The sequence below is a fragment of the Macrotis lagotis genome, chromosome 3 (assembly GCF_037893015.1).
Source record: "Macrotis lagotis isolate mMagLag1 chromosome 3, bilby.v1.9.chrom.fasta, whole genome shotgun sequence".
Classification (NCBI taxonomy): domain Eukaryota; kingdom Metazoa; phylum Chordata; class Mammalia; order Peramelemorphia; family Peramelidae; genus Macrotis; species Macrotis lagotis.
Window position 1 is genome coordinate 192,938,635 of NC_133660.1, and position 12,620 is coordinate 192,951,254.

The following is a 12,620-nucleotide window of genomic DNA, read 5'->3' on the forward strand; positions in this document are numbered from 1 at the left end:
AACTTTCATGTTGTTTAATTTTCTTTAGCTAGTAGATTTTTGAGGTTATAATACATGATTATGCCATATTAACTTATTTTTATTATAAACTTTTAAAATACTTTACCATATTTAGAAATAAACCTTCCTAATGGAATAGAATACAGTAAAATGATAGTATAACCACTTTAAATCAGTATTTATTAGTTATTCTATTTTTTGAGGATAGAATTGTAAGCATTGAGAGCTAAAGTCAGCAAAGATTGAATTATATAACCAAAAAATAATCCTGAAGTGCTTTCCCTGGATACAAAAAAATTGTAACTAGCTCAACATTAATTAAAATATAATTACTATGAGAAATTATCAGATAAAATGTTAATAATCTTTAACCACAAGGCTAAAAGAAAAGATGTTCATGAAATTCTATCTTTATTAACAGGGGGGAAAATCATTTTACTCACTAGAAGGGAATATATGAAACTCTAACAAGGGAAACACATCATCTTATAAATATATTGAAAATTCTTATAAGGTTCACTTTGGCCTTGCTGATTTTTTGCAACTTCCATTCACAAACAAGCTGGTTCTTGGTGTATTTAGTCAGCTAAAATTTATTATGTGTCTATTCTATGTAGTGCATTGTACACTAGATCATGGGGTAAAGGACATAAAAAAAAGCCTACAGTCTGATAAGAAACAAAAGATTATCTATATAAATAAAATCATATCTATACAAATTATAATATGATAGGGAGGATAAAAAGTATAGTGGCTATGATAATAGATCATTTCTAGCTAGGGGAAAAATTAGAAGTTTCATAAAAGAGATGGCATCTGAGGTGGACCTTAATGAGATGAGAAAGGATATTCACAGAAAATCCTACCACACAAGGTAGTTAAGATATTACTGCATGATATTACATCATATGATGCTAGCTATCATCAGGGAAATATAGAAAAGTACAAATTCAGTAAAATTTCCTCTATATAATATATTCAGCAAAAATTTACTTTTGTTCTATAGGAATCAAATCAGGAGAAATAAAATATACACATAAAACAGTTGATAAACAGGCTGCTAAGAAGTAGTATCCTATAATAAGTGACCACTACTGCTAAGATATTCTTTGGTAACAGGACTGAAGTGCAAAGAAGTACAACCAAAAATACACATGAAATTAAATAGTCCTTAGATGGAGAAATGTGGTTTATTCTATCTGAGAAATTATAAAGATTTAAAACACAAGCCTGGCAAGCAATCATTATAGGGAAAGAAGAAATATTAACTTCAAGAATATTTTTTCCTTAACAGATATTAATCTGTGTATTGATATACAGTCATGGAAATTCATTTATCTTTTTTTCTCATGAAGTAAATGCTATCATATTTACCTCTGATATCTGATGACATAAAGAAAAGGACAATTGTTTCCAGATCTGAGAGTTGTAACCATATTAATTTTTTTAATAAATAAAAAGCATTGATTTTATATTAAAATCTTATGAGAAGGGCAGTTAAGTGGTGTAGTGGATAGAGCACTGGCCCTGGAGTCAGGAGGACCTGAGTTCAAATCTGACCTCAGACCTAGCTGCGTGACCTTCCGCAAGTCACTTAACCCCAAAAAATCTGATGAGAAGCAAAAGATTTTTTTTTACTTAGTGAGGTTTAAAAGGCATGCAGTCACATCTTAATTAAATAAAAATTGTTTCCAAAGTTTTTTTTGCTCTATATCTGCAAATAATATTTACTTTTCAAATTTCAACTCTTTTGGTGTACTAGTAATTACATATTTCTGAAAGATTCTGATTTAGTATCTTCTTCTATCTTAAAAAATAAATAAACCCACCCTTTACAGCTGTAACTAATTTACATCTAATCAAGCAAAAATTGCTATGTGTTTTCTATATTACTTCCATGACATTTATACTGACATCCCAATCAAATTCAAATTAGCAAATTTACATGTATAATCTACTTCTACTTTAAAAGAAAAACCCCATAATCTAGGTAATTCCACATAAAATTAAGTTTCTCATTTATGATACAATGATATTTCAGCAATGCTGAAAATGACCTAGAGATAACCAGTTACAATATTGTTGCTTGCATAAACAAGTAATAGTGTTTTGCAAGCATTTAAGGATATTTAACTGTGATATATATTATTCACTAAGGTATTCTCATGCAGTAATGCTTTCTTTGAAGAGGTTCTTCTAGCCATGAAGTAAATATTCTCTATGAACTTTGACATTCATTTGAATCACTTGACCTAAAATAGTAATTAATATGCTGCCTTGACAGTTTCTATCTTAAGTTCTGTTTTGTAATACAAAAGTCATAAAATATTCACTTGTTCAGAGATTTTTTTTCCCTTCTAACTAGTCCCTTACTATGGGCAAAAAATAAAACTTGTTTCAAATTGAGAATATTTTATTTGATCATTAAAATACAAGATTTGAATTTTAGTACTTCAAAATATTAATGAGAACTATCTCTTAAAGTGGCACAATTTAACTATCAACTGTACCCTAAAAGAGAAAATATTGATTCTTTCTAACTTACCTGATACAAATAATCTTCAAATACAAAATAGTAATCGTCATTGCTGGCTGTCAGTTTCACATCCTACAATTAAAGATAGAACAAACTGAAAAAGTCACAGAGTATTTATTTTTCTGAACCAGAAAATTACCATCACCACTATAAATATTTGAATAGTATATTTCATTAATTTAATTAATTGCTAATGAGCTAATAATATCCTCTGGTCATGCAGACAAGCAACTACTCTAAAACTTGTTGAGAAGTACCCAAATTATGCATAACTAAGTGCAGAAGAAAAAATTTGAATCCAAGTCTTCTAGATTCTGAGTTGGGCTCTTGATCTGCTGTGCAAAGCTGCAACTCACAACAGCATATAAATACATTTAAATATTACAAAAATTTCACCTACCTTCAGCATTTCTTCCAGACACACAAAATTACTCAGAATCATAACATTGCAGGGTCTTCTAGAGTCATCAGTTTGTTCCTGAACAAGGATTTATTTCCTCTACAATTTCCCCACAAGTCAATTTTTGAACTTAAGTAAAGGAGAACCAAAGGTAGCCCATTCCCCTTATGAAACAATCTGATTGTCAGTTTTTTCTTATGTTAAGGCAAAACCTATCATACAATTTCTATCTAGTCCTGCCTTGTACCAGGAAAACTATTCTTCTTTTAAATGAAAGTTATTCAATCAAGGATTACATCATTGCTATATGACAGTGTCATTTTTATAAGTATGGAAATCCTTTGTTTTAACACTTTCCAAATTATTTCAATTCTAGACAAGATGTCTTAAGCTAAAATGGATAATTAAAATATCCCTTTACTAATAAAAGTTTTATATCTATTTATATATGCATATGTGCTTTATATGGATTTCAAATCTTTGGTAGTTTAATAGATCTGTGATCTCACTAAAAAGGTGTGTAGGCATTTCTCCAGTTATGCAGACTCATTTTTCTGTCTCCTTTTCTTATTCAATCTTGTCTGTATTTTCTCATAAATCCACTATAGTGGTTCCATCTGATATCTTGGAGACCATATTCTAAATCATTTGAAATTATCCAAGTACTAGAGTAGCACTCAGGCTGCCCATCTACTGCATTCACTTTTCTGTCCTTAAAATAATACCTCAGAGATAATATCCTTTCAGCTACTTCTCAGATAGAAGTCATCAGTGGAATAGGCTAGTCCTTTTACTCATTACTATGTCACTCACAATTTCAATTCTTTATAGACTGTGAGATTTTTAAAATTTAAAATCATATAATATCCTATAGGAATATTGATTGAGAAAAAGTGGATAAGTCTTTGCTTTCTAGGGATTATCTGAAAGACTATGTGATTTCTTTCAGTCTTCTTAGTTCTAGTCAAGAATGTGCACAGTTCATTAATGTCTATCCAATACCTATGAAATAGTTTAATCAGTTGTCCATCCAACTAGCATATGATAATTTAGATTATAAGCATTCTTCTTTATAAAATGAATGAAAAGTTTAGAGTGGTTGTAGATCTTGCTTGACTTCTATAGTATTCTAGGCCTGAAGCAAACTACAAACATTCTAAAATTAGTGAAAATGAATATTGATAAATATACTTGAAGGTCTAACCAGTTTAGTTTCTATTCCACAGTAGGATATGTAGAGTTCCCTATTTCTAGCAGAAGCTTGACTCATGTTTCAGAAAAATTTAAATAATATAAATGTTATCATAACTTGCTGGTATAAAATATTCCATTATTCAGATTTTCATAATATCTCATCCAATAAATGAAAAAATTTCTGTTCCTTAATTTTTATCAGTTCCCTATTTTCAACCAAGACCAATAGAAATTGATAATGCCCATGATTTTGTACTTTTTGTTCCTCTTTTATATTTCTCCTTACTGACTATAAGAAATCTTTGCTTGTCATCATTCAGCATCAATGGTTTCTGAGGAGCCTTGGATCTTATTTCCTGTTAAATGCTAGCTTTGCTTAATATATTGATGTTTGATATGAAAAACTTCAACTGATTTCCAATGTGTCAATATGAAATTTCTTTTTCCACCTGGCAATGGAACATCTTCCATAGTAACGGCAAATAAGTATTATTAAAAGTTAGTATTTGTCTATAGTGGTAAGTTTGATATAGAAGACCAAATATCAGAAGATGCTGCCATTGATTATAATGCTCCTGAATTAGAAGAACAATATTACTCTTATGGTTTCACCTAACAAGGAATTCAATATGACATATAGCCATATTAACATATTTGTGGAAAACAATTTAATGAAAGATAATATTTAGTGCTAGATTTTTCTCTAATGAATTAAATGGGTTTTTTTTTGCTCAACATAGTGGCATCTTGTACATTCCGAAATTTTGTCACTAGTATAAGAAAAGGTCACATTAAAGGGTTTTTTGTTGTTGTTGTTGTTGTTGCAAGGCAGTGAGGTAAAGTTGCTTGCCCAAGGTCACACAGCTAGGTAATTATTAAGTGTCTGAGACTGGATTTGAACTTAGGTACTCCTGACTCCAGGACTGGTGCTCTATCCACTGTGGCACCTAGCCACCCCCAATGATGTAGATCCAATTCCAGTCTTTGACACATGTTGGCCATATGATACTAGGTATGTCACTTTACTTTTCAATATTAATTCTCTAAACCTATAAATTGAGCAGAGCAGTTACTGAAATAAATCTTAGGTACAAACAAATTAGTCAAGTACCCCCTCTTCACTGTGAGTACCTGGCTCATAGTGGTACTTAAACATGATATACACATTTATCTTTGATCCCTATGACATCAGGTCATTTTGTGACTCAAATGAGATACTGAAAAAAGGGCTTTGCAAACCTTAAACTACCTATATAACTATCAATTATTAATATTATATCATTCTAACTTAGATTAGGCCAACACCTCACACCAAACACCAAGATAAGATCAAAATAGATGCAAAATTTAGACATAAAAACAATATTATAAGCAAATTAGAAGATCAAGGACTAGTTTATCTATTAGATCTATGGAAAGGGAAGAGGTTTATGACTAAGGAAGAGATGGAGAACATCACTAAAAACAAACTAGATGAGTTTGATTACATTAAACTAAAAAGCTTTTGCACAGACAAAACCACTGTAACCAAGATCCAAAGAAATGTAGTAAACTGGGAAACAATCTTTACAATTAATGTTTCTGACAAAGGACTCATTTCTAAAATATACAAAATTGAGTCAATTTTTTTTAAAAAAAGCCACTCCCCAATTGACAAATGATCAAAGGATATGCAAAAGCAATTTACAGATGAGATCAAAGAAATCCATAGCCATATGAAAAATTGCTGTAACTACTTATTAGAGAAATGCAAATTAAAGCTTCTCTAAGGTACCACCTCTCAGACTGGCCATATGACCAGAAAGGACAATGATCATTGTTGGAAGGGCTGTGGGAAATCTGGGACACTATCACATTGTTGGTGGAGCTGTAAACTCATCTAACCTTTCTGGAGAACTATTTGTTGCCCAAAGGGCAACAAAAATATGCATACCCTTTGATCCAGCAATACCACTAATGGGTCTCTTTACCCACTTGTACAAAAATATTTATAGCAGCCCTGTTTGTGGTGGCAAAGAATTGGAAATCAAGTAAATGTCCTTCAATTGGGGAATGGCTTAGCAAACTGTGGTATGTGTATGTCATGGAACACTATTGTTCTCTTAGAAACCAGAAGGGATGGGAATTCAGGGAAGCCTGGAGGGATTTGCATGAACTGATGCTGAGTGAGATGAGCAGAACCAGAAAAACACTGTACACCCTAAACAGCAACTTGGGGGCAATGATCAACCTTGATGAACTCGCACATTCCATCAGTGCAACAGTCAGGGACACTTTTGGTTTGTCTACAGTGGAGAATACCATCTGTATCCAAAGAAAGAACTGTGGAGTTTGAACAAAGACCAAGGACTATTACCTTTAATTTAGGGGAAAAAACCTGATATCTTATTGTTTGATCTTGCTATCTCTTATACTTTATGTTTCTTCCTTAAGGATATGATTTCTTTCTCATCATATTGAATTTGGATCAATGTATACCATGAAACAATGTAAAGACTGGCAAACTGCCTTCTGGGGGGGGAAGGGAGTAAGATTAGGGGAAAAATTGTAAAACTCAAATAAAATCTTTAAAAAATATTGTATCATTCTTCTTTTTATAAATTTGATAAAGGTATTTTAAACAAGTAAATAAAATATTTTTTGTCATTAAATACAATTATACTAAGAGTTATACAACTATAGATAAAGACAAAAGGGATGATATGTATCTCATCCTATTCCTACATGGTTTTGATCTGTTTTGCTAGGTCTCTATATTATGAAAGCCTTTTGTACATGTTGCCTGGAGATTATTTGAGATGGCAATATAAATTAAAAATATTGTTCTTAAGTTTTTATTACCATTGCTATATTTGGACAATTGTAGGTAATATTCTGTTTATAAAAATGGGCTGGTATCAGTTTACTGAGTTAGTTTTCTAGAGTATTATGAGGCCTACATTTGTAATATGGAGATTTGTCATCTCTCAGAGTTCATGAAAGAGATAACTTCTGATGTAGGCAAGTCTTGGCATTCAATATCTACTAAATGTTTACAGCCTAGAGTGACATGTTATACCATTTTAAACATTTCCTTGTATAATTACATTGATTCCCACTAACTCTAGGCTCCTTAAGAATAAGTCTTCTGTAGTTTTTATGCCACAAATCCACATGGCTCAAACAACTATTTGGCACTGAGTTCACATGGATATAACTCATGGAGGGCCTTTTGATCCTATTCTTGAATTTTTTGACATTTAAAAGGATCTATTCAGCAATCACTTACTTTTGACATATACAAAGATATGTATTTTTTTATCAGTCAGACTGCTCAAGGAAATGTTTGCTTGTTCAATCTAATTCTGTTTTTCTTTACCTACTTGTCATATGTTCTAAAGATGTCTATCAATTTCCTTCATCCTTTCAGTTAAACAAGCAAGTCAGATATTTGTTAAGCACTTAACAAAGTGCCTGAAACACTGTTGTTGTTCAATTGTTTATTTTGTCAATTCTTGATGGGATTTCTTGGCAAAGATACTGGAGTGTATGCTGTTTCCTTTTCTAGTGGAATAAGGCATACAGAGATTATATGACTTACCCAACTAGTGTTTGAGGTGAGATTTTAACTCAGTTATTCCTAACTCCACATCCAGCACTCTCTCCACTGAGTCTTCTCAAAATTATTGCTTCTTAGAGTAATGGGTCTTGTGTTTCATTAAAATTATAAGGGTTACTTTGATGATACATTCTAATTCTGTTATAATCCATTTTTCAATTTCAAAAGTAAACATTAAGACTTGTGTTACACAGGTGTTCTTCGCTCTGATTTTCAAGTTATCAGTCTCAATGTATTCAGTCCTTTATATTTGATGCATCTTGTTGAGAGGAAATAAAAAGTATTTGTAGGCTTCTCTTCTATTCATTGATTTAATGTGATCTCTGGATTCAAGTATATGTATATATATGTATGTACCTATTTGTGCATATATGATGATGATACATAATTTTATATAAGTATACACATATATGTATAAATATGACATTTTTCAAACAGAGAATAATTTTCCATGTAGGTATCAGATACTTTAGAGTTCTAATTATACTTCAAACTTTTTCCTATATTTTCAGTATTTTAATAATCTATGAGTGTGAAACTGAGTCAAAGACTTGTGATAATAAATAAAGGCAGTAAAATGTTAGAAGGCTTTGGGCAATTATGCTGTTCTATAATGCTTGTTTGTTGGCATAAGGTTTTTGCTTCTCTGTCAGTATATTGGGGTTTCTTAGAAAAGTTTTTAAAGTAATACCAGGTATGAATCTTTGAATTAAGAAAGTAAACATAAAAATTTCTGATATTTTCCATTGTTGTGTTCAAATTTGTGGTAATAGATAGATGACACTTTTTAAAAAGAAAAGTAGGATTAAGTTTATATCCTGCTGGTAAAGTATCTTTGTCTCACAGTCTCTTAGGATTTCAGTCTAGGTGTCATCCTTAATGCCTCACTCTCCCATGATGATAATGATAAATGATGAGTTATCATTTATAAATCACTTTAAGAACTTGTAAAGTACTTTATAAATAGTTCATTTTATCCTCATAATAACCCTGGAATATGGGAATAGTTATAAGGAGAACTCTTGTTATCCTTATTTTATGGGTGTGGAAATCTGTATAAAATAGTGCTGGTCCATCATCAATATTTTCCCTTATTCTTTTTTACATTCATTTCCCATTTTTTTCCATATCAACAGCAAGTTTAATTAGCTTAGAATGGAAATGAAACTGCATGTTGCATCTTCTTATCTTTATCTTTTCTACCTAATCAGGTTTTAATTTTGATTTTTGCATAAAGAAATCAGTATCTCATAGGACACCGCTTATCTGGACAAGATACCTCTCAAAATAACTGTTTCCTATCTTTTAAGGGGAAGACAATTCCATTTATACTAATATTTGCCATGCCAAGCATATTTCTAGTTTCTACTCAAAGTTTCCATAGTTATCTTTTTTCTTATATACTTTGTGAACATGAAAAGGAGAGATGACCAAGGTTCTCATGAGTAAGCAATAGACTAATGGACACCTGGTTTCAAATACTCCTTCAATAACTACCCATGTAACTTCTTAGTTTTCTTAATACTGAATGAAGAATTGCTATGGTGCTATTGGCACCATTATTATTATTATTATTATTACTGCTGCTATTGATCAGTTGACAAGTTTTCAAAGTTATTTACTTTTAGAAGCTCATTGTTTCTATTTTACAAATTATTCTGGATATGTTCATTTTACTTTGCAATCAGTTAATACAATTCTTTCTAGGTTTTTCTGAAACCATTCCCTACTACTAACTACAACTACTGCCACTTCTAATCTACAACTACTTGTATTACCTAACTCCCAAGGCACTTATGAAGAAGGTGCTTTGCAAACCTTAAAATGTTTATTTTAATCCTGCAGTCTCATATAAAAAGAACATTCCTTTTAATTGTTCCAGAATGAACAAAGTCTACAATTTACCTTCCTTTTAGTATATGAGTATTTGTTAATATGCCACTGGTTAATATGGTAAGCACAAAATACCCTTAATTGTTATTCACACTGAAATATCTTTTCAATCTCATCTTCCCACTGAATGGTAATCTCTTTATAAAAAGAGAATCAATGTGTGTGTGTATATAATATATATTTTATATATATATATATATATTTCTATATAAATATATATTTATTTATTTTTGGTTTTTACAAGGCAATGGGATTAAGTGACTAGCCCAAGATCACATGGCTAAGTAAATATTAAGAGTCTGAGGCCGGATTTGAACTCAGGTCTTTCTGCCTCCAGGACTGGTGCTCTATGCCCTGAAGTATCAATATTTTATAGTCATAAAATTCAAGTAACAGTTGTAAGATAAAATTAAAAAACTTTTATTCAAAGAAAATAAAAATAAAAAGTAATCCCAATAAAATCAAGTTGCAGACATAAAGGTACCATATTCTGACTATAATTGGTCCTATACTGTTTAACTTGAATGAAACTAACTTGGATGCTTTTTGTAAGATGAAAATTCAGAATGATTCAAAACAGGTATAATGGTATCTCAAAAATCTAAGCAATTTCAATTGGCCCTAAAAGGGAAATGTTTATGATTTGGGAGTTAATAGTCATGAGGCTTTTCTCTAGTCATTGAATTTAGGAAGGGTAAGTAAGAGAGTTTATAATTAATCAATCAAGCAAGCATTTATTAACAGTTTGCTATATACTACAAATTATGCAAGTTGCTGGGAATACAAGTACAATGAATTAAACAATTCCTACTCTCAAGGAGTTTAGATTCTAAAGGAGGAGAATACATACATTTATGCAGCAAAAATAGAAAGTGAATATATAAATATTTACAAAGTAGTGAAATGCAAAGTAGTTCAGGAGGAAGGGCACTAGGGTAGTGAAGGGTGGGTTATGGCATATGTGGAATGTTCTTTTATTCTGCAGCAAAGAACAGTTTGGGGAGACATGATAGTTGTTGCCAAATATTTAAGGTCTGTTCTAAATGAATCTGCAAGGGCAAATCATTTTCTTAATTTGATGATAGAGACCAGAAGGAGGTGGTGATAGTTTCAAATGGAATGGATGTGCTTATAAACAATTGAATATATATATATTCCAGGGTAGGTCAACTATAACTTTTTATGATTTTTCAAAAGATTTGATAAATTATGGTCTAAAACAAAGCATACTAGTATAAGTCATATTCTATAGATCCTTAATAATAAATGTTTAATGACACTAAAGAAATAATAAAATGATTCACTTATTTTTTACTTACCTTATAAATGAGGCTATCTACTAAAAGGTCATGCTGAATTACATTAGATTTGAGTTGCTCATAATACAATAGGTCCTGAAATAAAAACAAAATAAAAAGCAACTCTGAGAATCAAATTATCCTGTAATAAGAAAAATCAAGTCTTTTTGTAAAAAATAAAAATACAAATCACTATTTATTTTTATCCAAATAATATTTTATTTTATTTTTCCTATAACATGTTATGAAAGTTTTACCCACATGCACACTTAGAAATTACATAATTTCGTTTCACCCTTCCTTCCCATCCCTGGTTCCTCAGTGGCAAATAGTCTAGTGAACACTATACATATATATTTGTGTTTAACATGTTTACTGATTAGGCATTTTCTGTATAAGGAATTAGGAATAAAGGAAAAGAAAGAAAACAATAGGAGAGGAAGGAAAACTCTAAGAAAAATTATTGAAAAGTGAACATAGTGTTCAATCAGATTCTGTAGGATTTTTTGGTTTTTCTTTTGTTTTCTTCATTTGGATGCTGGATAGCATTGTCCATTAGAGATTCCCAGGGCTGTCCTAGCTTTCTGAACTGTTGACAGGATAGGAGCTGCATCCATCAAAGTTGATCAACTCACAATGTTGTTGTTAATGTGTTATGTTCTCTTTGTAATGTCTCCCTTTGTACAACATCAGTTCCTATAATTCTTTCCATGCCTCTCTAGACTTCAACCATTTATGGTTTCTTATAGAACAATATTATTCCATAACATTCATATACTATAACTTGTTTAGCCATTCCCTAATTAATGGCTATCTCCTCAATTTCCAATTCTTTGCCACTGCAAAAAAGAGCTGCTATGAATATTTTGGAACATGTAGAACTTCTTGCATTTTTTAATCATTTCTTCTGGTCTAATCAAATCACTATTCATTCAAGCGTCTGATCAAGGTAGAAAAAACAATATACTCTACTAACTTAAGTATTCTATTCATTCAAGCATCTGATCAAGGTAGAAAAAAACAATCTACTCTACTAACTTAAGTATTACTGCATATTTACTCACTAGTGTACAAGTTATAGCCCCCCCCCCAGTTTTGGGAACAGTACTATTTTCATTTTTTTATATTCTGCATTCTTAACACATTCCTATCTCTTGCACAGAGATAATTAAATGTTTTTTGCTGATTTGAATTATTTAAAAATGAACCAATATTGCAAATCAGGAAAAAAAATCCCAAATTTGTTCTTCAAGGACTTCCTGGGGAGAGAATTTTAACAGAGGACATTATAGAATCTCACTGAAGCAAAGCTGTTCATGGAGATCTGAGGTTTGTAACTGCTACTCCTAAAGAGAATGAGAATTTATGCTTTATGAGCCCTCACCTAAGAAACACAAATTAGGATGATGGGCAGGAACTGGGAGGCAATCTAGTGGTCTCCCCCAGGATCCTGCTTTAAGGATTCAAGGTTGTCCACAATACTCATGTTCACACTGAGATTCCCTAGATACAAATTCCTGGTTCATTTTGAGGTCAAATGATGGACTGATGCTAATGGATAAGATTATTTTACAATAATATGTGAGATATTGATAAACTCCAGTCTCTGAAATTATTTATTATAACCTAGCACAAAGTAATAAGAGAAATGCAATCCACTTTGAATGTTAAATGGCTTCCCAACTGCCTACCATGGTTGCC

General features: G+C 31.3%; 1 protein-coding gene across 8 annotated transcripts in view; it reads right to left on the bottom strand.

Moving 5' to 3' along the window:
* TBC1D19 (TBC1 domain family member 19) overlaps positions 1-12,620 on the bottom strand; it is a 144,576-nt gene that overhangs the window by 60,387 nt on the left and 71,569 nt on the right. For all 8 annotated transcript variants that reach the window (XR_012477061.1, XM_074229659.1, XM_074229657.1 and 5 more), the window contains 2 exons: positions 10,941-11,015; positions 2,546-2,608 (listed from right to left, as the gene is read on the bottom strand). Coding sequence is in view for 7 of the 8 variants with exons in the window: in XM_074229659.1 (XP_074085760.1) it covers positions 2,546-2,608; positions 10,941-11,015 (138 nt within the window). In the remaining variant the exon portion in view is untranslated. The remainder of the gene's footprint in view (positions 1-2,545; positions 2,609-10,940; positions 11,016-12,620) is intronic.